We start from the raw sequence: 26,963 nt of genomic DNA on the forward strand, positions 1-26,963 counted from the left end.
AAACTTTTCCCACCGGTTTCCTAAACTTGTCCGGTCCCTTCTTGTTTGAAACCGATTAATGAGGCGGCTAAACTCACTAATTGGCTACTTAATTGGCCCCTGTCACCGGGCGCGCTGCTTCCGCTGGCTTTTAGCGCACCGCCACCCTCCTTTCTTTTCTCAGAAATTACAATCCCACCTTGTCACAGCGATTTAGGGTCAATCTCTCACACAGGAAGGTGCTCTCGCGGAGGACCCCCCCGCCACCTCTGGATCCCCCTCTATCAGTATCTCCCTCCCACTCTATCTTGGTGTTTTATGTCTGCGTCACAACAAGTCGGTAGAGAGCGAGAGGCAGGGATGATGGCGTCTCTGGCGGCTTGATTCCGGTGCTGCTCTGACAAACCCGCCTTAATAGCATCAGTAGGTGGTGACGGAGAGGGGGGGTTGAGAGCAAAAGCGACGGGAACATGACGAAACGGCACCGCGGAGGACGGACAAACTAGACTGAGAGACGGACGGACAGTCAGTCCCCCCTCCTCCTCCTCCTCCTCTCCCTCCTCGCTGACGGCTTGACTGACACACACAGGCGCTTGGCACAGACAGGGACATACATGCACATCATCCACTTTTTGCAAGCACGCAGGCTGCGCATCCGAGCTGGCAGTAATTGGGCAGCGGAGACCCACAGCAGATGAGGGCATTTCATGTCCAACCTGTCCAGGAATCACTGTGACCCCGACGGAAAGGAGTTCGACTTGACAGGTACCCTTCACCGGCCAGCTTTCAGCGAAATTTGTCTGATTTCCTTCTGACTCACAAAAGGCTACATACACTGTAATGCATCCTGCGTCTGTCTTGACTTGAGTGCATGCACTGGAACAAATGCTCAATGTGCAGAGATAATGCCTGCAGAGTCATTTGATGCATCTATTCAAGTTTTTAAGATGTTGGGAGAGGGGAAGACAACAGCAAAGTGCAGGGAAGATGTTTCAAGTAGCTGCACTGTGATCTTTGCTCATTCAGTCAAACTGTATTGCAGTAGTCATCATGCAGTGTTTTTTTTCTGTGTGTGTATGTGTATTTGATGTGTGCAGTAATCATTTGTCTTTCTCTCTGGTTGTGTACTCACTCTCATCTTTCACTGTGGTGGATACAGGCTGTCGCTATGCTCTAGTCTAAAAGGAGGCGGATGGAGGGGGGGAGATTTTAACCCCTTTGCACTGAAGCCCGCCTGTCTCAGAAGCAGTCGAAATGCCGGGGCCATAAACCCCTCTGTCAGCAATGGCAGCAAAGTATTCAGCGAATAAATCGGATTTCCATTTCACATGAGCCCTGCTCTCTCTCCCCTCTCTGTCTCTTTCCTCAGGATGGGGGGAGTAAGTGAAGGAGATGATGTGTTGGCTCGATGGAGTGATGGACTACTGTACCTCGGCAATGTGAAAAGAGTAAGTGCATGTATGAGTGTGTATGCTTGTGTGTGACAGAGAGACCTTTGATTGTGTGTATGCAGCATGTGCATGAATGTGTTTGGCTGGATTTGAAAAGACTTCCATTTAGTTTTGTCAATCATTCCGCTCACCTGCTATCTCCTTCTCAGGTAGATGGAGTGAAGCAGTGTTGTCTGGTGAGATTTGAGGACAACTCTGAGTTCTGGGTACTGAGAAAGGACATTCACTCGTGTAAGAAAAACTCCTTTTTTTCCTCCCCCCCTCCCGCTCCCTTCGGCAAGAAGAGTAAGTAGCTTCCTGTTGAGAGAACTTTGTACTTGTTGGGTTAAAAATGCATCTAGTTTGAGCTTTTGAACACAGAGCTGCTCGGATGAACTCGCAGTAAAGGTGGTGCTTCCACTCTCAGATTTTGCTGAAGGAGTTGAATGAATGCTCGTCTGATTTGTTCCTCTTGTGAGCTCAAAAGTTCAAATCTTGTGCCTTTTCTCTCAAGATCTCTCAACTGTTGTCAAAGAAAAATGCAGAAGAGAAATTTCAGTTACGTTTGAGGTTATGATACCGAGTGCTCTGAGTATTCTGACAGGGGGCATGTTGAGATGTAATTGGTATATTACAGTCTATTTAAGAGTTTATTAGACTCCACAGGGAGCTAGCACCCCCACTCTACCTAACATCAAGAGAAAGGGGAAGTTGGACACTTGTTAGGACCAGGCTGGATATCCGCTCATCAAATGAAGTGAAATCTGAAAGGGTACAGGAGACACTGAAATCAATGAGGTGGCAAGGATGTGAATCAATATACATAAATTAATGCTGTTGACTGCTTTCTCTCTCTCTGTCTTCCTCTCTCACATTTCCTTCCTCCCCTCCCCTGCTATTCTCTGTCTTTTTCTGTTTGCCTCAGTTGCTGCTGGAGTGGAAGAAGTTTGCTGTATTTGTGACGCTCCGCCTCTTAAAGAACCCCTCATAAATTGTCTTAAATGTCGCCACGGTAAGGGAGCACACCTCATCACACGCTGTCAAATGGTGGTGCTCCACCAGTTCCTGCACTGACCTTGAACGTTTGACACATTATGGTAAATAAAAGTGCCACACTTATAAAAAGAAAACCACATATCAGAAATGAGTAATACTGTCGCTGGCACCTGCATCGAAACCAGAAACAAAGTGAGAAAAAAAAACTTCTCTGGGGTTTATTGCTGACTTAAATATCCCTTCCAGACATATTTTAAGAACTGGAAATACTAATTTGCAGAATAATAATTTGCAGCTAATTTGATAATTGCATAGTTAAGCAATCCTAAAATAACATCTTCTTTTTCTGTCTTGCTGAAAAATGCACGCAGTAAGATTTTTAAAGGTTTAACTGCAGATTACAAGATGTGCAATACTCTAAATGAAATTTTGTGTATATACAGTGAAAGCTTGATGTGTCTTCGTCACACTTCTTTACATTGAATACACTGCATTGAGTTTTGCCTCTCTCTATCTAGTGACTATATATGGGAACTTGTAGGTAGCATAGAAACCTTCCAGGAATTGATGGGAATTCACAAACAGTTGGGAATTTTGCTAGCTTTTACAAGCCTTAAAATCTTGGCAGTTGATCCCCCAGCCCCAGGATAAAGGGGAGTCTTTCTCGTGTAAATGCTGTGAGTTTTATGAATGCAAATCAGGATATTACAGGGGTGAGGATTAGTCTCAAGCATATATATATATATGTATATATATATATATATATATATATATATATATATATATATATATATTTTTTTTTTTTTTTTTTTAAAAAGGTACAAAGTGATGGACCATGATTGACTTTCAGAAAGGTTAATCATGCTCACATGTGGCTGTCTTAAAGTGTTATTTTCAGTTAGGACTGAGAAATTTTCCCACTTCATAAGATTTCAGAAAGTAGCAGGCTAGTGTTGACCTCTACACATGCATATTCTGCACAGTGAAGGTCATGCATTTTAGTGTTTTACTCCATTTGGACCTTTAAGCTACGATATACTGAAGTGCAAGTGGGAGGAAGTTTTAAAACTGTCACAGCAATGACAGCAAATCTTAGCGTCATGTCTTCACAGCTCTGTCATGCATACACGGTCTCTGACAGTTTGTTTTTGAGGAAAAAGCAGACAAACATATTCGCTACGTTTCTCTCTCTAAATGCAAATAGTGTAAGTGAAATGTTTTTCATGCAGCTGAAACAAACTGGCACTAAACATGGAGCTGCTCTGTCATTATTGTCACTCCGGCTGTGTGTCTTGTAAACACGAATTAAACGCTCTGCCTCCTCCTCCCATTACAGGTTATCATCCGGAGTGTCACACGCCAACCATCGAACCGGAAGCTGACAGCGATTCGTGGATATGTCGGCAATGTGTCTTTGCAGTCGCAACCAAGGTCAGACGGCTAATCTCTACGTTTCACATGCTGGGGGGAAAAACATTCAGTGCGTAATATAGGAGAAATCCAGTCAAATATATCAAGCTGTGCTGCGGCTACCCTGTTGTGTGTGGCAGGTAATGGGTTTATTCGAGGTAAAAGCGCACTAATTCTCTCAGTATTGACTTGAGTATTAGATGTTCTACATTATGTCAGTGAAATCATGAACAATCAATAGCTATGAAGCTGAAAAACTACACTGGAGTTGAGAAAAGTACATTTAAAGTCAATCAATCACATGTGCTCCAGTTCTGTAGATATGAGATGAGAAGGCACTCGCTTAATTGTCAATCGGTCAATGTCCATATCTCTTGTCCAGACTTCCGCTTCCTCGGACACTATCTCTCACAGCTGACCTACAATAAAATGAAACGAATTGCCTTCTCCCCATCGCATGTGATCCGTCTCCCTCGCTGCTCTGACATGACAGTGATTTCAGAGGTCGCAAACCAATCAGTTCTGTCCTCAAATTGTATTCACAGAGAGGGGGGGCCCTCAAACGGGGGCGCTTTGCCCGGCTCATGCAGTTTATGAAACTTCGGCTACCCTATCAGCTGTCATCCCTGGACTGGGACCCACAGCACCTGACCAATCAGCAGCAGTGTTACTGCTACTGTGCCGGACCTGGAGAGTGAGTGACACTGCAGAGGCCAGTTTTAAGTTTGACTGTACACTTTGTGTATGCTCCTAAACTTTTTTCATTCTCCCACAAAGCTTGAACTCAGATATCTCAAAGGCGTATTGTGGGTTATTTATAAAGCGCACGCAGTGCATCTGACGTGTCTCAGTCAGTTGAAACTGGCTTTCTTTGAGTGAAATTCTATGTATCAAAGATCAAGTCAGATATGCAATCAATAAAATAAAAGTACTCCAAGCTATCTTTTAAATGCACTCTCTGTGTTTGGCTAGCTCCTATGTAGTACTTATGTAGTACCTCAAGTAGAATAAAGCAAACGCCCAACTGTGAGTCGTGGGACCACAAGATACGTCTTATGAAATGCTGCAGTCATCATTCGGTAGCCATCGCTCAATTATGCTGCTGGACACATTCATTCATTCATTTGTGTGTTTAAAGTCTCTCTTGCTGTTTCTTTCTTGTGATTGGGTTGCAGGTGGAACCTGAAGATGTTACAGTGTGGCAGCTGTGGTCAGTGGTTCCACGAGGCCTGCACGCAGTGTCTAACCAAGCCTTTGCTGTATGGGGACAGGTACATTACAGGGTATCGCTGCAGAAAGCTGACAGTATACTCATAATTATGTTGAAATTTTGTGCAGCTAACACATTACAGTATAATGCATTTGTTTATGTGCACTTTTTAAAACTTTCCCCGGGAGGGTTATAACTTATTTGTTAGATTTTGTTGGACGTTTGAAGCAGATGTTGATACTTGAGGGTAAAGGTACATCAATTCTGATAATTATATGACTGCAAAAAACTTTTTGGCTTGCTTGATAAAAACAGTAAAGCAATGATGCACATTTTAACAAATAAAAAAGACAAAATCAAAATAAATAACAACTCAATTAAGAACTCAATCAAAATGTTTGAAACTTAAATTAACGATAAGGATATAAATTAAGAAAAACAAAGCAAGACATTTTTAATCCTCTTTGTCTTTCCTTATCTGCTAATAAACAGTCAACATCAATATTAAGGCGGTGTATTAGTCACGATCTATAATTGGATCGCGTAAGTCTGTAATTTCAAGCATAGCTTAGTTTACATTGTTTTTTCATTATTACTGCTCACCAAATATCATTTACTTTTAGATCCAGCCTCTTTAGATTACCCTGCACAGAAAGTACCTGTGTTCTACTCGGCATACATTTGCTATTGTTGATTATTTCGTTGTTGTTGAATGACACACATGTAGCACAGCTTCTCAGTGGTTTAAAAGGCAATCTCAAATATTCCATATGCTTTATATTTACTTAAAAATATACAAATAGAGAAAAAATCTGCACATTTACGAAACTGGAAGCAAACAGTAAAATTTGTTATTTTAAACAGATTCATAGCAAAGTGTGAATCCACTATCAATATTATTAATTAGCTGATTGTCTCAGTTTATTTGAGATAAGCAGATAAACAGTCTATTTAAGGTAAACAGATAAAGTTGTCCACATGACAGCTTCACTCATCAGAGAAGTGCCTTAATTAGCTTAAGACTAAATTATTAGTGTGCCTGTTAATGTACTCTGTGACTCGCTCTACAAGGACAACAGCTCATTACATACTGAGAGCAAAGGGACGGTGACAGACACTAAGCAGGCATATCACCTCACAGCTATTAGTTCAGATGTGATGCTGGGTGGATATGCAAGCTGCTGATCACTGTGTGGTTTCATAGGCTGCATCCCATGCGTGTAATAAAATGTGTCCATCCATTAAGTTATTATTGTCATTAACCATCTGTGCTAGCCAACTGGGTTTCACACCCTTCCTGACACTGTGTTACCGCCGAACCTGTCTGAAGAGGAGAGGGAAAAAAAGGAGGGATTAGATTTAGATTGACAGCCAGGGGGAGTGAGGCCGGATTGGTACAACATCTGCTGAGCAGGTGATGGAGGAAGAGTGAAGACTGAGCTCACAGTTGGAATAGTAAGCATGCACCGCTGTCATACCATGTCTGCGCTTCATCTTACCCAGTGACCTTCATGCATATAGAAGGACAGATGCACACAGTGTTGTTGTTGTGTGAGTTCAGTTTCAGGGTCATTCGGGGCAGAATGTTATTATAGTGGAAAAACGATACACCTGTCCCTTTATTTCCAGTTCTGCTTGATTTATATGATAAAATGTCTGGAGAAGACATCTATAGATAGCAAGGAAAGCAAAAATGTGGAAAAACTGTGAAGATTTATGTACTAGATTGGCGAGAGGATGCAAATGTAGTAGCCAAAGATGGCAAAATATTCAAGAAAAAGCAAGTCATTGGCTCCAAAAAGAAGGGTGTGAGGAATCGAGACAGACAGTTTGACAGCGGACAAGGAGAAGGCAGAAATATATATCCACACTCAGCAGTGACTAGAAATGAGACACAGGTGTGTAAAACTAATAGGGGCAGGGTAGATAATCACCAAGGAGGGAGGGGGATAAGAGCAGAAAGTTAAAAATCAAACAAACCAAAAAGCCACATAATGAAGCAAATCTTCAAAGTAAAGCAGGAACTAAAGATAAATAACTAGTGCTGAAATGAAACACGAAGAACAGAGATAGGGGGACACAGACGGCAGGGGATCGTGACCTTTGTTACATGACTGAAAATGAAAGAATAAAAACCCCACACGTATCAATCACTTGAAGTTATTAATAAGAGCTCAACAAGACGTAACATAGTTCCCTGGATTAATATATCTAGATACAAAAAGAAATACTGATTCTGCAAATAATAAACAAAAGGATTAGCTATTTTGTAAAAAAAATAATAATAAAGATGCTTACCTCTTGACAGAGTTGAAAATTCCCCTCCCTTTTAAAAAAAATTTCATGGAGATGTTTTGCAAATGCACCTTTTTCATCATTCAACAGTCCTAATGTGTCCCTGTGATCCAAAACACAAGGTTCAAGGTTCCTTATTTGTCACATGTATAGTTATACAAGTATAACACACAGTGAAATGTAACCAAATCACTTATGTTTTGGGTGAAGCCCCACCTCTCTGTAATCATAACCCTAAAAAAAAAGTTATATGACCTCCTTGCCATAGGTAACTATTACACAAACAAACTCATCAAGAGTAAAAGAAATGGTTTTTTAGGAATAACCTGAGATGCTTGTCTGAATTTTTGTTTTTTTCTTCTGTTTTAGGTTTTATCAGTTCCAGTGCTCTGTATGTACAAAGGGACCAGAGACAATCCAAAGACTCCCCATGACTTGGTGATTTTGACATTTTGACTGTAACATATTTACTGACATTTTTACAGCCAATGAATATGAACAGAAACAGAAAATACATTTTAAAGAATTAATTCCACCCATTTTTGGTAATCACGTCTGGTTGACACACAAATTAATATAAATTGTGTCCATTGAAAAGAATATACAAAAAATGACACCAAATATTGATTGTTTATGTCCGTGCTGTTTTTGCATTTTACCTGTGTCTTGTGTAACGGACTCTTACTCTTTTGAAATGCAGGGTGGATTTGGCTCATTTAGTACTCTACCATCTCTCGCTGTGCTGCAAGAGGAAATACTTTGATTTTGACCATGAAATCCTGTCCTTCACCAATGAGAATTGGGACTCATTGCTGCTAGGCGCGGTATTGATATTTCCCTGTTTCAGGACCATGATGAAATGATGTGAAATGCTGCCAGGCTTTTTTTTTTCTTACATTTGAGACTTAAAGCCTATTAACCAGCATTAAAGTAAAATTAAAGTTAAAAATGTATGACCTCTATGTAAGCTTAAAGGAGAACACCAAGTTAAAAATTCAGTGTTGATCTAGGACAGCGGTTAGTGACCTTACTTGGCCAATAGACCCCCACAGCCGTATCAGATTAACTGAACTCTCCTCCACTATCACCAAGTGACAATTATTACTGTTTTGAATGGGTTAGCTGCCTTGAGCTAAAGCGTTGAGTAGTTCATATGCAGTACTGTGCAGCTTAACCATTTTAAATGTCCACTGATTATTTTCAGCGAACTATTTCAACAGTTAATACATTGCTTATAAGAAATGAAGCAAGCAAACTGTTTACTCAACAGTTTTTGTAGGTTTGTTTTTAGTACAGTACTCCTCTCGTAAATCTGAATGTCTTTTTTTACTGTATTTCACATGTGAATCCATCTTTGTTTTTCATAGTTTCCTTTGTCTTTGTGCACCAATTATGGATTTTTCAAACATTTTCATTCATTCTTGCAACATGTGTCTAGCAAGAATCAGTTTAATTTGAAAAATAAACTTCTATTGTCATTGGTTAATTTTATAATATTTCCTAGTATTTCATTCACAGATTGATATATTGGCACTTAGCTACTTTTAGCTATTCATTTGAACTTTACAGTGTTTCAGCTCACTATCTCAGTTCTTTATCCTTTGTTTCAGATACATATTTCAACCATTTTCCAACAGGTTATCCAGTGCTTTTAGATAACTGTTTCAGCTCTTCATCCAGAATATAAACATATGTTGTATTTTAGTTACTCAACGACAACTTTTACATCTATCCAGTATTTCTAGCTTACTATAGCCACATATTTGCATACAGGGGAATTTAAGATCACAGTCCCTACAATTTATCACATTTAGATGGGCTTTTAAAAAAATATATCATTATTATATGTTCATTTATCCTACTGGGGGACAAATATCCCTCATAAGGAATCAGTCATCTCTTATTAACATCTGTGCTAAAGTCATAGCACCATGTAAAAAGTCTAGTTTCCCCCCCAGGAGAATAAGCAGGAAGGTAAAGAGTTTCCTGTCTCTGTGTCTGAGGTTTTGAGTTCTCCTTTAAGTTGTTCTTAGTATCAAATTTGACATGTACAACAGGGATTTTTAGCCATATAGCCAAAGTAGTTAACAACATTATTGCTGTCAGAAACTGTAAAACAAAGTGATTGTATGCATTAGAGGTTTTCTGTCTGGTGGTCACCTACTGTGTAAACACAGCTTTGATTTTTCATTCCTGTCTGTCCTCCAGCTCTCTGACACGCCAAGGCAAGACCGCTGTCACAATCTCCTCAACGCTCTGAACTCCCACAAGGACAGGTAAGTCATTGCATATGATGAGAAGAATAAACACCAACCACACATGACTGGAGTGATGAGTAGCACTTTATGAATACAAGACTTTTCTTAGTGCACTGAAGGTAGTAGCGTTGGACGTGCAGGTTCAAACTGGCGAGGTGTATTGCATACAGAGCAAGTGAACTATGGCTGCCAGTTAGACCAGATTAAAAGTACAACTTTTTGATACTTGTTTGGTCTAGCTGGACAGGAATCGTTGGTATTAATTATTTAAAAACAGTCTAGCAGTTAATATGAGCAAATTTTCTTTGAATATTTGAAAAAACAGAGAAACCTTGTGGCCAAAAAACAGCAGTTTTCTCCAGGCAGACTCTGCTCTAATTATGTACAAGTTAATTACGCAGTCACTACCTCTGAAATGCTCCTGATTCAAATTTTTCATCAGGAGAATATGTACATTGTGTTACACAACTTAAAGCTTAATGTTGACGTCACAGAGGACTGCTAGAAACACACACACACACACACACACACACACACACACACACACACACACACACACACACATGTAAGGTGATGATACAGTTTAAGAACCAGCTGGAGACAGAAGATGTTTTTCCGTGTTTCCCAGGTTTGTCTCTGGAAAGGAGATCAAGAAGAAAAAGTGTCTTTTTGGGCTTCAGGTTCGAGCCCCTCCACCGCTGACGTCCGATTCGTCGCCGCTCATCACCGACCCACCTATCAACATCACGCACCGGAGAAGGTCAGAGTAAGGACACTGTCTCTCATTTTTGGCTCTTATCTCAGTAAGAGCTGTGAGATTCCCACAGGGCATATAGTCATTATGCATGAACAATTAACTTAGGAATCAAAAGACTGCAATTTTCATATAGCAGCACAAGTATCAGCGTCTCAATATTTTCCTAAAAGAGCAGAAAGCTCCCCTGCGTGCTTTCGTGTGATTATCTACCCAAGTGTGTGTGCACATGCATCTGCACGTGTCCTGTAGATTTCATAGACATCATAAATCATTTTTAGTACTTAGCTGGTGCGTATTGAGACTGAATTACAATGGAATCATTTGCAGAGTGGAGCAGTCTTGAAGGGAGGATTTTCATTTCACAAAACCATCGTATCATTTATGAAACACAAATTTAAAATTTATCCGAACAGAATCCAGATATGTATATTAGAGATGTAACACGCATTGTCTTTGCGTACCCAAATTTCTACAAATTCCCTCTGCTCAGACAGCAGGTTTGTTGGTTCAACTAGTTTTGTCAGTTTTCTATAAATGAGCAGCCAGCCACATCAGAAGCATTAAGCAGTGCATCCATTTTAAGAGATATCGTTTGTTCATCTTATAGAGGGAGCCAGCAGTAAAGAAAGCAGATATTAAAGGATACTGACGGACATTTGAGACATCTGAATGGACATTGTTCTCAGTATTAGGTTTAAAGTACTTACAAAAGACATCAATTGGTTATTTTGTTAAAGCAACATGGGATGTGATTGCTTAGTAGCACCAAGCTGGGGAGGCATGTAAAGGCTGATATATAAGTTGGTGTTTTATATCAGATTTTGAGGAAAGAATGTTCTATGCATAGCTCTATATTTTATATATCTTTACATTTTTCTTATATATTTGAATCCATAATCTGCAAACACTGTAGCTTTTAGCAATTTAGCTTTTTTGATAGTTAACACGATCTGAACTGACTGAATAGGAAGTTTTGTTCGAGATATCTGCTGGGTACGCTGAGACCTTCAAAGATTTGTCTTCAGATTTGTCTCCCAATCAGCTCAATATTGAAGGATAATATTTATTAAACCATCCGGATCTTATAAGTGAAGTTGTGCTGCTGATTGACAGGAGGAGATGACCATCTGAGCATCCTTGAACATTGAGCAAAGACTTTTGCTAACATACAACATTTCATTTAGATATTCATGCACCTCAGAGGACGATATCTAAACAATTACTGGGTCGTGTGAGCCGTGGTCTAATAGCACCATTCACATCAGATATCAGCATTATCATTGTAAAAATGATAATGATTTGTGTTCGTGACTTGTATTTGTTGCGTGTATTTTTCTTATACATAATTCATATAATTGTGTTGCATGAGAAAAATACAAAACTGGCCACTTTCACGAGTTAATCCGAGTACAGAAAATAAAGCTCTTATGAGATAAAAAAAAAACACATCAATATTTACTGTAATTCTTTTTTATATGTACCCTTTCTTTTGTGACCCAGACTGAATTGAGCTCTAAAACTAATGTCATGGTTTTCTTTAAATTGGCTTTGGTGAAATTGTCATCTTTTTCTGCAAAGTACTGCAAACAGATTCTTATTGAATTTCAGCTTGCACACCAGAAATATTAAAGTTATATGTGCAGATTGTAATGTTATTTCTCCCCAGAATATAAACCTTTTTATATTAACACTTCATAAGATATCCTCTAAGATATCCTCCTTACAACAGAATGTCAGCTTTATACTCTCTTATAATCCACTGACCAGACTGCCGTGCTATTTGCTAAAAAAAAAAACACGCTACGAGAAGGATAAATCTCTTCATTTAATGACTATTCGGTCTTTTCTTTATCATTGCCTTTAGGACAAAAGACACATTTCAATTCCTAAGACTGATAAAGTTCTAATTATAGTATAATGACAAGTATATGCTGGCCAGTCATGGAAGCATGCAGTGGAGATTTCATCCTTTGGGAGACGCTTTTGCAGTTTTAGCTTTTGCAGCTTTTATAAACAAGGTCAGTTTTAAGCACAGAGGAAGAAACAGATTGCCAGACAAAGGATGTTTAGGCTGGTCTGTATTAACAATCATCTCACTGCTCTTCTGTATCACACTGCAGTAAAAACTAAGTGTTGCACACAGGGACTCTGTCTCTGTGTGTATCCTTGTATACTTATTTATGTGTTTTTTTTGCTCACTTCAGCCCATTGTCGCTACCCTGCCAGAGGAGAGTGGGGGGGCCAGAGTCACGTAAATCAAAGCGTCGCATCATGGAGACACAGGTCAGTGCCTCTGTCTTCAACTCAGGGGAAGGGGGGAGGAGGTCTGGGGAACAAAACCTCTCTGGTATTTTTTCCTTTTTTTAAATTTTTTTTTCATGCATCCAGGTAAACAGCTCTCTGCGATCCAAATAACCTGTCAGTCAGAAACTGTGATGAAGGTTCATTTCGCAGTCGAGCTCAGTCTGTGTCTTTTTACACCCAGTGCAGCTCAGTGCCTCATATTTTTCTTCTCCCTTTCGCTGTATGTTGAAAGCCTGCTGATGCTTTACAGTCTGCTGTTCGCATAAAGGCTAGCACGTGAGAGATGAAGTGTAGTGTATGTGGCTCAGTTAAAATGTATAATTCAAATCCAATCTTGGCTGCTCATGTATTTCATCAACACCTGCAGTTCAGCGCCACATTTATCTTGATCATCAAATCCAATTCCCAGCGGACTGCACGGAAACAAGGAACATCACATGCGGTGGTTACTATTTTTACACGGCATTCTTACAGTGCTCATTGTACTTTGTCGTCCTACACATCAGTCATCCATGTATGTGCACATACAGTAATCCTGGAACAATACGCTCTGCAGAGCACTCGTTTCCACTCTGGCACATCCAGGCCCCATTGTGCCCCGTTTGATTGATGCTAATCCCCGTCCGTCTTGGAGGAGCTGCTTCCTTGTACTGTGGAAAGTGAGATGGGAAGGAATGCTGATATGCGTATCCTGGGATCACTTCCAAGTGCACTTTGCAGTCAATTACAGTTTGGCCAGGTGGCGCTGGCACCTTGACAGTCCAGCACTGACAGAGCACATCCATTTAAAGGCACAGATGTCGACTAAGGCCACTGAATAATAATCCCATCCTAATAGTAATGCTGGAGAAGGGAATGATAATGGGCTCACTCTGGTGCTATATGTCACAGTCCAGTGATGAGAAATCTTTAGGTGGCATCCTCCGAGATGATGCCTCCAGTGATTGATGGCTCTGATGATCTTCTGATGTTTTTACTTGTCATGGGTCATGAGTCGCCGCAGAGCAGCACTATGAGATGTGCTATGGAATGATGCGTCTAAGGGAGACATCCTACTGCTGTGTCTGATGAGCCTTGATGATGTGGCATCCTGTTATTTATTTGGATTTAAAGATACAGTGATGTAAAGAAAAAAAAAGAGTTTTTACCCCCTTCCTGGTTTCCTATGTTTTGTATGTTTGTCACACTTAATTGTTTCAGATCATCGAACCAATTTAAATATTAGACAAAGACAACACAAGTCAACACAAAATGCAGTTTCTAAATGATGGTGTTTATCATTAATTACCACAGCAAGTTTTCTAGGTCCTGAGCAGCAAAACAGCCTCCACCGCCATATTTTACTGTGTGATGTTCCTCTTCTGAAATGCTGTGTTACTTTTACGCCAGATATAATGGGACACACACCTTCCATAAGGTATCTCATCAGTCAACAGGATATTTTCCCAGATGTTTTTTGGCAAATGTGAGACAAGCCTTTATGGTCCTGTTGGTCCGGAGTGGTTTTGGATGCCAGTCTCTTTCTTATTGTTGAATCGTGAACTTTGACCTTAAATGAGACATGTGAAGCCTGGAGTTTTTTTATGCTGTTCTGGGTTCTTTTGTGACCTCCTGGGTGAGTCATCGCTGTATTCCTGGGGTAATTGGTCATTCCTGGGAAGCTTCACCACTGTTCCAAGGTTTGTGTGTATAATGGCTCTCACTGTGGTTCAGTGGAGTCCCAAAGCCTTAGAAATGGCTCTGTGACCCTTTCCAGACTGATAGATGTCAGTAACTTCTCCGGTGTTTCTTGTGATCGTGGCACGATGTGTCGCTATTTGAAACCTTTTAGCCTGCTTCTACTTTGTGAGACAGGTTCTAGTTAAGTGATTTCTTGATCCAAGAGGTCTGCCAGCAATCAGGCCTGAGTGTGTTTAGCGAAACTGAGCTCAGCTTTCTAGTAAATGTTGTTAATCACAGTTAGTTCATGATTTAACCAGAAAGGCAATTACTTTTTTTTACACAGGACCAGGTATGTTTGGATAACCGTTCTCCTTTAATCAAAAGCATTTTGAATTTACTGAGGTTATCTTTGTCTAATATTTAAATCTGTTTGATGATCTGAAACTTTGAAGTGTGACAAAAAACAGGAAATCAGGTCAGGTGCAAGCACTTTTTATTACACCACTGTATATCTGCCCGTTTTTGTCATCAGGCAGTGCAAGGAAATGGAAATCAACCTGTTCTGTATCTGTAAGAATAGCAAAAAGCCTTCAGGATGGATATCCCCTCAGTTTTAAGATGTGTTCACTCTGGTTTTCAGCATGCTCACCTGTCTCTAGACGTATCTGTCATAAAACAGAACGTTCCCTGTGCAGAATTGACTTAATGCATGAGTGAGCACGGAGGTACGAGTGCTTCATTGACTCCTGTGATCTTGGCATCCAGACACAAGCTGATCTGTGTGTGTCTTCTGTGCCCAGGCATGTCCACCCCCAGTAGCTGCCAACCCTATTGAGCTACTGCCATGTTGCCATGGCTACATGGGTGGGGCCAGCCTGTATAACTCCAGGAAGTCAGAGGAGGAGCTTAACCTGAGGTAAGAGTTGTAACATTTTATTGCTCAGGTGAATTATTCATGAATAAGAGAAGTTTTCAGTTGTACAGTTTTGTTCCTGCTCAGGTAAATTATTAATGGATGTAAGAAGAGTTAAAAACTCACTTCACCTGTGTAAAAAGTAGTATCCATAATTTATAATAATACAAATATAATGGCTAGGAGGAGGAGGTGACTCATCTGGTTTCAAAAGGATGTCCATTTTTAGAGAAGCCAATGGGAAAAATAACACTTTGGACCTCTTGTCTGTGACCTCAGTAAACACTGTCCTGATGACTTTTTGGACTTTTAGATTCAGGTCTTATTGAATGCAAACAGCACTCATTTTGTAAATTATTGCACCTTTTGGAGTCAAAAAGAATAACGTCACTTAAAGTAATGGACTATCAGTAATGGTTAAAGGGTGAATCATTAACAGCTGTAGCTTATTAAAAGTATGCGTGACAGTTAAAATTACAAGCTAATAGTATTAATAAACAAATACAAGTGTTATCTAACGTTTGAAACAGAGTAGTTGTGTAAAAAGTTATATTTAATTAACTATTGGCTGATGAATACTGATGAATAGTTGAAGGCGGAGATATGGGTTTATAGTTGTTATCAAATTGTTAGCTAAATATTATGAATAAATGAATAAATACCATTTAAAAAATGAAAAATGTAATAAAATATTGTTGTCTAACAGTATAAATAAAGTTGTTGTCAAGGCTAGCAAAGCAGACTCAGGCGCAGACCACAAACTCCTTCAAACAAGAGTGCATTTATTTACAGTGCTCTCCACAGTGAAATATATGTACAAAGGTGTTTGGGGAAAAGGGGCCGGGGTTCCAGGGTCCGGGAGTGAAAGGGGCAGGAGTCCAGGGAGGGAAGATTTCCACACAGCTTTCTTAAACACAAACAGCTCCTCTTCTCTCCACCACCACTCTGGCTCACGCTCAGTCACAGTGCACAGGGAACGGGTCCAGGGGGAATCTACACACATACAGATAAACAGTTAGTCTCCAGGTTCAGGCGTACTCACAACTTAAACTTTGCAGATTGCAGGACGACTGACGCTGATGGCTCAACGATCCAGCGACGAGTAGCGCAGGTCCGCCATCTTAACTAGCACTAATTCATAATCAGTGGCAGGTGTGCTGATCATCCCCAGGTGCGTGGGCCAGGGGCGGGAGCCCACACTAAGCTCCGCCCCGGCAGGAGAAAGAGAGAGCGGGAGAGAGCGAGAGAGAAAGAGAGCAGAGGCGAGAGCTGACGTCAGCTGGCGAGGTGCGCGGACCATGACAGTTGTTTGTTGACGATGAGGGCTAATCAAGCAAAATTAGTTGCTACGCGTAATACTTAAGTAGCTGTTAAACTGAATAATGTCAGGCTGAAATAGTAGTCTTAAAATTATAGTAAGTTGAAAAAGGTAAATAAAAGTAGGTTATGATTATAAAAGTGACCAAATCCGGTTTCAGATGAGCTCAGCTGAACTCACTTGAACATGATAAGATTGTTGATGCCATCAAACATGCCTTTGAGGGTGTTGGGTCAGATGAAAAGCACAGGGCCGCACGGATAAAGGTAAAAATGAGAAAATACACGAGGAACCCGTCAAAAACCTTGTTTCCATCATATTCTTTAGGCAGTAGAAATCTCCGTGGCAGAAAAGTAAGTAACCTGAAACAAATAACTCCAAGGCTAGAAATCACAAAAGTGTTGTTGTTTTTTTTCAAAGAGGCTTTAAAATAAATTCTTTTCCTTTTAAACCCAGCTGGATGGAAATTGTGTGTCAACCTGTCTGAATCCCCTTCACAGCTCTCCTCCAAAACGGATGTATGCCCTATACCACACCACCTACAATGGGAACTCAACACTCTCCAGGAGTCTCCATCACTACAACAGGTTTTTCTCATTTATCCTCCTCATATTTAGACTTAAATCTTATATAGTGGCTCACTGCTGACTTTGTCTGGGGTAACTTGTCATACTATAATGTAGTGTATGTATATATGCTTGTATGTTCCCTTTCTAGACGAGTGGACCAATCTTGAACACCTTTGCATAAGCACTGCCTGGGGGCACTGTGAGTGCCAACATATATGTGGTGTATACAAATATTTTAGACAGATCCCTCAATCGTATACATTTGACAGTTGAGCACCGAGTGGCACGTTTGTTGACGTTCAGTGTGCGCACACTACATATTTTATCGGTCAGCACAAATTTTTAATCTTCCCAGTGCAGCTGAGCAGCCCCCCTTATCGATTAAGTTATCAAAATAAACCACTACAAGCACCGCAGGCCTGTGTATGAAACAAAGAGAATATAAATGAAAATCTGCTAAACGTTTTATGTGCTCACAATTAAGAGATTCATTATGAAGAAGAAGTCATTCTGGTTTTTTCAAGTTAATTATCAATGATTTTCTTGACAGTTATTGTTTCTTGGCCTAACACCAAAGCAAAGACTGGCACGTAGCTCAGAATTATGTAATTTATTCATAAATTTTTCTGATTCTGATATTCTGATCTAAAATTACATAAATAACTTAAAAGGAACTAGTTGACCATTCATTATTACAAATGTTTTAATAGTTCTGAGATAAAACACAGTTGTTGTCATCTTGTATCTCTTATAATACAGGTATAAAATATTTTTAAGTTATTTAAATATTACTTAACTGTAGATTTCTTAATATAATTTTTTGTTGGGTTTTTTGAGCGCAAACCTACAGTAATTGATTAATTAATTAATTAGTTGTTAAATTTTGGCTCTTTTGGAGCAGACAGCAAGGTTATTTTACAGTTTTTAAACTGACCATGAAACTCTTATTCTGCACAGAGAATCTGTAGTTAGTGCTAATATTCAATTCATGTCCATAGTTGGTATTTTATATACAAGTTAAAAAATCTAAATGTTTTTCTCATAAAACCATACTACTGACTACTACAGATCAGGAACTAGAATAAAATATACATAACAGAATAAACTTAATGTAACTTAAAATAATATCTTTAATACAGTTATCTAAAATATCAAAAACTGACTTGGTCTTTGCCAACCATTTATTTTTTTTACATCTATAATTAACTTCATAATTAACTATTCAGTTGGTAATAACCTCTATTGATGGGGTAAGTGTTTAGATCCTTGGCTGATACATGGTTGACTATGCAGCTTTGCAAATTGGTTGCTAATTCTCTGTCTGCACAGAGTTTGGTCACAAATATCTATTAGGATAAAATAACAAAGTAATTTTTATACCCCAAACTTCACAGGTTAACTTGGCTGTAATGTAATGTTTGTAATATTGTTTTGCATTAACACTTTCTTTGGCCTATTATTAGTACCATGACTTTGGAACAGAAAAAGGGCGATTGTGACATATTTTCACAAAATTATTATTAAAAAAAACCGCAGCAAGCAAGAGTGATGAGAGCAGTGAGAGCGGCATCGATTCAAGAAGACACAAACCAAAAGTCTACCTAATATTAATATATGGGTTATTTACGAACTTCACTAATACTATATTTAATTTTTTTTTCTTAGATAAAATATGTGAAGGACCGACTGATCTCCATCCAGATGAATCCATCCTCTTTTCCTAACTCCTCCCCTTCTCTTTTCCTAGCATGGAGGACAACTGCAGGTTACCACCAACATACTTCCCATACCCCCTCAATTCCAACAGCAACCATCACCACAACCACCTCCACCAGCACCATCACAACCACCAGCACAACCACCAACATCAACACCAGCTGGGGCAGAAGCAGCTGGAGCCCCTCATTCTACGTGACTTACCTCCTTATCAGGCTGGCATGGGTGCAGGAGGTGGTGTAGGCGGAGGAGGAGGAGGTGGCAGCGGTGGTGGAGGAGGAGGAGGTGGCGGCGGCGGGGCACCGGGAATGGGAATGGGAGGTGGGGACGGAACAGTGGCCAGGAGCTGGGGAGGAGGGGAGGCAGTGAGGATCCTGGCGAGACGAGTCACACCTGACGGGAAGGTGCAGTACCTGGTGGAGTGGGAGAACGTGAGTTTGTACTGAGACAAAGAGCGTAAACTAGAGACACAATGACTGTTTTGCAGTTGTCACAGAACTGCTGTGTATGTAATACGTGGCAGTGTTTAAAGTACAAACAAAACAAAAAGGAAAAAAAATTCTACACGTTGCAAATCCAGGTTGCTCTCATAGCATCACCTCTAATTCTACATCATTATAACCTCACTACTTGTTACTAAATGTCCCTCTTTGCTAGTGTTTCTCTGATATTTGTACTGTTAACTTTGGAATATGCCTTTGCATTTATCATCTTTTACAATGATGAGGGAAAATGTGTAAACCTCCTGATGATTTTATCTGTGTTTGGACCACATTAATATTTGTAATTAAAAGGCCACGCTTAAAAAGAAATATCTGAAATTTCAACATTTAACAGTCAAAAACCCCCAAATATACTTATTTTACTTTGTTCTGGTTCAGTTTTGTGTTGAAACCTAGTTATCACAAATAAAAGAGTGGAGTTAGAGTCACTTTAGACAAAAAGCAGAGAGAAACAGCTGACCTAGATCCATCCTAAGCTCATTAATTTAAATGTTATCGCTGGCATGCTTATTTTAAGATTTTATGGCTCAGTTTTAGGAACAGTTTGTGTTGGGTGTAGCTTCAAATGTAATGTACAAGTGCAAAGATGGTAACTACCGCTTTTCTGTGGGATGTCCACAGTAAGAAAACAACAAAGCGTATTTCCTAAAATTTGGAACTATTTCTTGGCAAAAAACCTACAATACACCATTTAATTGTTCCTGCCCACTAAATTAGAATAATGTACAATACAACTTGACTCGATGCACAAAATGACAGGAAATGTGTAAGAGAACAGGTAGAAAAAGTATTACTGTGATAATAAACAAGAATTTGATGATTTACCAGAAACGAGAATCAAATTTTGCCAAAAAGTGAAAATTGTTTTCCGCTTTGTTAACAGTTTGACCATATTACTACAGGCAGGTCATGAGGACGAGCTCAGCCACTATTTCACACATCTATTTGATTTGGCATTTCTCATAAAATATATAAATGCAGCGTGCTATTTAAACTGGTTCAAGTTGCCAATAGTTGCAGTGCATCTGCAAGCTACTTTGGAACCCTCTTCCAGAGTCAGTGTCATATCCGTTATTATTATTGTGTATACTTTGCTTCGTCTCGCTGCTGCTCCATGCTGCTAAATATAAATGACCATAGACTAAAATACTCTGAACTATACTTTAATATTTAGATAGTATGATGTGATGATGATTCATTAATTTGAAAATATTGTGATTCTGACATCTTTTTATTTTCTGTAAAATGAAAATTGCTTCTTTTTTAAAAGAATTTGGACATCTGAGGACTACAATCACTAAACTGATAGAGCAGGCCCCATAAAGTTTTACTACATTTAATTACAAAACTCTAAAAAAGTTGTGACACTGTGTAAAATGTACATGAAAACAAAATGTAATGATTTTCAAATCTCATAAACCCACAGTTGTTTAAACTGAGACATTTTACTTTTCATGAATAAAATGGCTCATTTTGAATTTGATGTCGGCAACAAGGGTTAAAAAAGTTGGGATTGGGGCAAAAAAAAGGTTTGAAAAGTAAGTGTTACTAAAAGAAACAGCTTGAGGAACATTTTGCAACTAATTAGGTTTTAAGTGGCAACAGCTCAGTCACATGTTTGGGTATAAAAAGAGCATCTTAGAGAGGAAGAGTTTCTCAGAAGAAACGGGCCAAGTTTTCACCATATATCTATATCTATATAGATATATATATATAATTTGAAATCTCACTGAAAATCAATATTGGTTGACAGCGATCTTCAGGCCCTCAGGTGACACTGCATTAAAACAGGCAAGAGTCTGTCATTGAAGTCACAGCCTGGGCTCAGGAAGACTTCCAGTTGAAAACATTTGATATGTTTGCAACTGGTATGAAAAAGAACAGTCAGGACTTTTGGTGAGCTAGAATTCTATATCAAACAAAAATGGGATATTATTCTTCTCCTGGAAGTCCAGCAACTGGCCTCCTCAGTTCTTGTTCTTCACTGTTGTTAAAAGAAGCGACGATGCCTCACAGTCAACATCGTCCCATCTTTTTGGACATATTTTGCTGCCATTAAATTCAAAATAAGCATATATTTTTCTTAAACTAGTAACATTTTCTCAGTTTAAACCAGTATGTGTATTATGCTTTCTATGTTCTGTTGTGAATAAAATATGGGTTTATGAGACTTGCAAATAACTGGATTCTGTTTTTATTTATATTTCACAAAGCTTCCCAAACTTTTTGTACTTTTTACAGCTCACAAACATTTATCAAGTTATTAACAGCATTTGCTACTGATATCCAAGAAATGAGACGTCAAGCTTCCATCAGCTTTCGCTTTTCTAATTGCTCATTCATCAACTCGTGGTTAATGTTCACGTGGAGTTCAGCGAGAAAATGAGCCCAGAATGTTATCAGAGACGAATGGCCCTCTCATCAGTGAGAGGCATTATGACAGCCTGCTGGTGGCTGCTGGCTGTGCATGAAAAAGCAGTAACCTTTTAATGGACACAGTACTACAGACAGGCTTATATTTTGGACTACGTTGGGGGGAGTTTAATGCCTCACTGACGAGTACGTTATTGAAGGATTTGACTTTGGCTCTATAAACAACAAATTCTCTGGAGGTTTTCATGTTTTTTTTTTCATCACAGTATGTTAATAAGAGATTGTATACATGTTATTATGGGGATACTTATTTGTTATGTTAGATTTTGTCACACATAATTTACATTTAGACTACTGTTATGTCTTAGAAATAGGAGCCACAAGAGGGCTTTTGTTTTATAGATAGAATTATATATTCACAATGTATTGCTATGATGGAACAACTTTATTTTATTTATTTTGATGTGGTTGCATAGTGCCTATATAGGGTGTGTACCTGCCGATTGGTCTGCTCGACTGGGTCGGCCAATCAGACGGTGAAAAGACACGAATGAGTCCATACTGATACAAGTGAAGGCTCGTTGTTGACAGATCCAACAGTACCTCAAAGGTTTGGGGTTCCCTTAGATAATGCATGAATTTTGAGAAGATTGTGATATTATATAAAATGCAACCGATTGGTAATGTTATCAGTGACAATTAAGGGAATAATCGATCATTAATCATTTATGTTTTATAATAGATAATCTATGTAGAAGTACAGTGGTAAGTTTTCAGTGTCACTCCTATCTTCCAACAACATCTACACAAACTCATAAATCACTTATGATGAGTGATTTCATTCATCCTTAATTGTCATTTACAACATATGTTCAATCTTATGCTGTAGGAAAAACCCCCAACTTGGAGTACTCAAAGTGACCCCCAAACCTTTGTGTACGTGTGCATAGACGGACCAGTTACGCTGCTGAAGAGAGTTTTTTAATCGAACAGGACTGTGATGTTACTGTACATTCCAAACAACAAAACAGTATATAAACACATTTTAGCAAAGCATACATTTAAAGTCATCACAGTGGAATTATTTGAAAGAATTTTCTTTTCTTTTGTCTGTTTATGATGGGACTTAAATGTCATAAAGATCAGCTAAAGGCGCTCCCACTCCAATACTGTTCACAACAGTACAGGTAAATAAGACACTCCATACTAAAACCATAGTTTTCTTCCAGGGACTAACAGTCTATGGTTTAAATCTAAAACAAGGCATTAAGCACGAATGCATCAGCTGAGGCCTGACTGCTCACGTCCCATCTACTTAAATATGTTTATGGAGGTGAAGTGGAGCTGCTGAAAGTTGGATTTTATCTTTGTGCAAACAGGTTACATAAATCTAGAAAACTGTTGTGCGGGTTTCAGAGTTTATATTTTATACAGAGGTTTATTTCAGCAATCTGTTTGATAAAACTTACACAACATGCACATTTGTCAGTTCTATCTTTTAAAGAAAGACTGCGTTACAGGTTTAGTTAAAAATAAAAAGACTAGTACAACATTTATGCAGTTATAATTGATGCAAAATGCTCAGATTTTATTTAAATAGCAACCTCTTTGTTATATTAGCTCCTGTCCAGTAAGACAATATTGCATTGCAATTCTCATCCTCCTCAGTGACTATTTGACTGTAGTTTATTAGGGAGGAGTGTGTTGAACCTTTCTAGGCGATGGTGATGAATGTATTTGTGTGTTTTCTATGGTATGTCCATACCCGTCAAGTGCTTGTTATAGGTTGTACTCTTGGTGGAAATCAACCAGATTAGTTTAAAACAAAACAGGAGGAAATAAAACATCTACATTAAAGAAAAAAAAAAACCATTTATTTTGGGAGACGTGGTCTTCTTTTTCTGATTAGTAGTCAAGTCCAAGTTCAGTTTTGATGTATTTTTGAAGAAATTACATTTGTACATGTATACTCTGCGTTGATACACCTAATATGTAACATGAAAAATAAAAAAGTTTCACCTCTCTGTTGCACTGTTCTATTAAAAAACTTAAAAATAAGTTGTCCTGTTAGGTGTCGGTCCATCAGAAAGTGGTTCACAAGATAAATGCAAACCAGGATTAATTAATTTGCTGTCATTATTTTCCACTATCAAATTAATGTGTGTTTTACTTTCCTGGTTGAAGGTCAGAGAAGGATAAAAACACAAATTTTCAAATTTCAAATTAAAAGATCCAGATGAGCTGTTTCAGACTTTTAAACCCTTTAAACATCTTTTGTGAGAGGGAAATAATCAAAATTCATCTTTTTATTTGTCTGACAGATCGTCACTGAGATTACAGAGGGTGCTAATGTATGTGGTTCCACGCTATATATGTCCTTTGTCGAACAGGTGCAAAGACGTGCAAGCATCACCAACTGACTGTACCGTGAGAGGTAACCTCTGACAGACCCTTTGAAACATGATTTCATACAAAATGTTGTGCTCATTGTCCTCCGTAGTTAATTAGAGGTGATTCAAGCATTCCTGCACTAATGGCAAAGAACAGGAATCATATTAAAACATGAGAGAATTACATTCTTAAGTAAGGAGACAAAGTAGAACCAAAAAACAGAGCTTCACATATATGCAGCTTACAAAAGAAGTGTGAGAAAAATATTTTAAAATAACTTTCACCAGAATCACTGTCAATTAGAGAATTGTTTTTTTTACCATGTTGGTCTTTTTTTAAAGTTTATTTTCCCTGTAAGGTGTTGTTATGCTGTACGGATGGAGTGATAGGGAAAACAAATTAGTACCACAACTCAACCCCGAGGTGCAATGCTCAGAGAAATCACAAAAGACCTAAGAGCTACGTTACAGACTCTACTGGCCTCAGTTACCATGTTAAATATTAAAGTTCATGACAGCACATCATAGGTTTGCAAAGCTTCCTGTGAACAAACCTTTGGACAGATGAGACCAAAGTGAAGGTTTTGGGCCATAATGCACCTCAACGTGACTGAAATGATGTGGTGAGACCTTAAGAGAGTCTAGCATAAACAAATCCCCACAGATCCCAGTGACCTGAAGAAACATTATAAAGATGAGTGGGTCAAAGTGTCTCCACAATGTGAGAGACTGACAGAGTAATGCAGAAAGTGAGTGCTTCAGGTTATTGCTGTTAAAAGCCGTTGTGCAAGCTGCTGAATCATGGGGTGTACTTGTTTTTTTAACAGGACTACACAGGTGTTTTTATATCACTAATTTCATATTGGACCAAAACATATCTGCAGTGGTGTGCGATGTCCAGTCTGGTTTTTACCACCTTAAGATGATTTTTCAATTTTTCAAAAGAACTTTCTGATGTTATAAAACAATAGAAAAATAACTCTCTCTTTAAGAATTAAAATACCATGTTTTTTTCATTAAATGCTCCCCCACTTATGTCTGATTCTGACTCAAAGAAAAACATTTTCCACTAAAGCTTTTCCAAAACATGACAGAATGGTAATATTTTCATAGTGTGACAGTTTACTAGTTATTTGGAGTAAACAACTATGGGCAGAAAATCATCACTTCTCCAAAGTGCTCAAGCTTTTAACTTTCCAAGTCAAGAAGAGGTGGATTGAGGCTGTTATTGAGCTGCTTTGTACCATTGTATTTAGAAATCATGCAATGTTGTGAGAATCCCCCCGAATTAGTCTGATGGGGATGATAAATTGTATTACAGCCAAATGTGTCCTGTAGGATGGATTAACTACTCCTTTTTTTGGCAGACAATTTACTGTTGCTGCCAACAGGAATGACAGATGTTTATTTTGTGTTCTTGCCAGTTACAATGAGACTTAAGATGAATGGAGGCAACAAATAATGACTCTGAAGAATAATGCCACATATCACTCTAAGTCCTGCGTCATATTTTATTTCTGAGAAGCGGAAGCATTAATGGTTGAAAATCTTACTGTTTTATTTATTTTTTTATTTATTTACTGTTACCTTTTATAGCTGCTGGGTTGCACTGACATAAAGCCTCTTGCATTTTAATAAAATACTTGTGTGTCAGCAGCTCTTTGTTACTCAAAATAGTCAGTGAGTCTGAGGGAAGTAACTTCTTTGTTCCTGTGATTGCCGTCTGAAGGTGTGCTACTTGACATTTTTGGCAGAAGAAATTGTCTACATGCTAAAATTAACAATGAATGATTGAGCTACTTTAGTTTGCAGAGGCTGATATCGAGGCTGCTGTACCACTGTACCGTAGCTCATTGAGACACTCGAAGTGAACAGAGCCTTTGTTAATGTCATTAGCAGCACCTGTGCCTTTCCTACTGGGATAAACAGCTGCTGTGGGGGAGAAAAACCTGTTTACTGCGCAGGTGCGTAACACGAAGAATTTAATTGAAACTATTCCATCTAAGAAGGGACCAGAATCCTTCTGTCATCTTTAATAATATGTGATACGTTTCTGTGATCATCTGCTATCGCAGGTCACAGGGGATGTGCTTCTTCTCTTTCACACTAGTTTCCTTTGTTAGCATGGACACTTATTAGTGTTTTGAAGGATGCAACTCATGTAATGTGCTCCTGAAATCCCTATATTTAGTTTTATTTTCATTAATGGCCAAAGCTGCAGCTGCTCGTTTTGACCACAAGATAGCGGCAACGTCTCAACATGTGACCCAGAAGTAGGCGCTGCGCTCTGATGTCTTCAGCGTTCCTCTGAAGCTGTGAAGTCCACAATGATTGAAGCACCTTCAAGCATGCAAATAGGACATGTAAGTGTGCAAAATGTTATCTAATGAAAGCTTGTGCTGAAAACCCTACAGCCGCAGCATTGCTGCTCATCTGTTTTAAACTGGTTTTAGAACTATTATAGAATAGAAAGCAGGAATTTTTACATTTATTTCCCACTGTTTAGACTGATTTTTTTTTCGTTTTTATGATGGTGTTATTTTGTGCTCTTGTAATGATAATAATCATTAGTAATTATAATGATTATCGATTTGATTAAATTACTTTTAGACTCACAGATTCATCCATTTAGCCAACTACTTATTCAAATTAGGGTGTCTAAGAGGTGGAGCCTAAAATGCACACAATCATAGAAAAATAAATAAATCTGGTCCCTGTTTTCCACTTGTAAACGATCACTTTTTATTGTTTATTTTTTGGATATATAACTTCAACAATAGTCTACACTGAGGCATAGAAATAAAAAAAAAATGAAAACATTTGAAAAATAAAATAAAATAAATATTAATATATAGTTATCTAAGCACCCTGTGTAATATT

At 38.7% G+C, this 26,963-nt stretch overlaps 1 protein-coding gene across 1 annotated transcript; it reads left to right on the forward strand.

The window, feature by feature from the left end:
• Window positions 1-23,717, forward strand: phf1 (PHD finger protein 1). Its single transcript, XM_085292631.1, has 15 exons — window positions 1-744; window positions 1,349-1,427; window positions 1,580-1,661; window positions 2,335-2,421; window positions 3,742-3,836; window positions 4,361-4,509; window positions 4,991-5,086; window positions 7,690-7,758; window positions 8,021-8,144; window positions 9,529-9,596; window positions 10,207-10,338; window positions 12,540-12,618; window positions 15,102-15,217; window positions 17,033-17,119; window positions 18,849-23,717. The coding sequence occupies exons 2-15, from the start codon at window positions 1,350-1,352 to the stop codon at window positions 19,261-19,263; spliced, it is 1,677 nt and encodes a 558-aa protein (XP_085148757.1). The 5' UTR covers window positions 1-744; window position 1,349; the 3' UTR covers window positions 19,264-23,717.
• The last annotated feature ends 3,246 nt before the right edge of the window (window positions 23,718-26,963 follow it).

Source organism: Mchenga conophoros, linkage group LG11 (assembly GCF_057382185.1).
Source record: "Mchenga conophoros isolate Kocher_MC1m ecotype Shallow Benthic linkage group LG11, M_conophoros_male_GT1.1, whole genome shotgun sequence".
Classification (NCBI taxonomy): domain Eukaryota; kingdom Metazoa; phylum Chordata; class Actinopteri; order Cichliformes; family Cichlidae; genus Mchenga; species Mchenga conophoros.

What these genes read in the sequence shown, in the direction of transcription:
- phf1 (XM_085292631.1), top strand. Translation starts at nt 1,350, where the DNA reads ATGGGGGGAGTAAGTGAAGGAGATGATGTGTTGGCTCGATGGAGTGAT. An exon ending in TACTGTGCCGGACCTGGAGA is followed by an intron (nt 4,510 to 4,990) that starts GTGAGTGACACT and finishes ATTGGGTTGCAG; the next exon opens with GTGGAACCTGAAGATGTTAC. An exon ending in CCTTTGCTGTATGGGGACAG is followed by an intron (nt 5,087 to 7,689) that starts GTACATTACAGG and finishes CTTCTGTTTTAG; the next exon opens with GTTTTATCAGTTCCAGTGCT.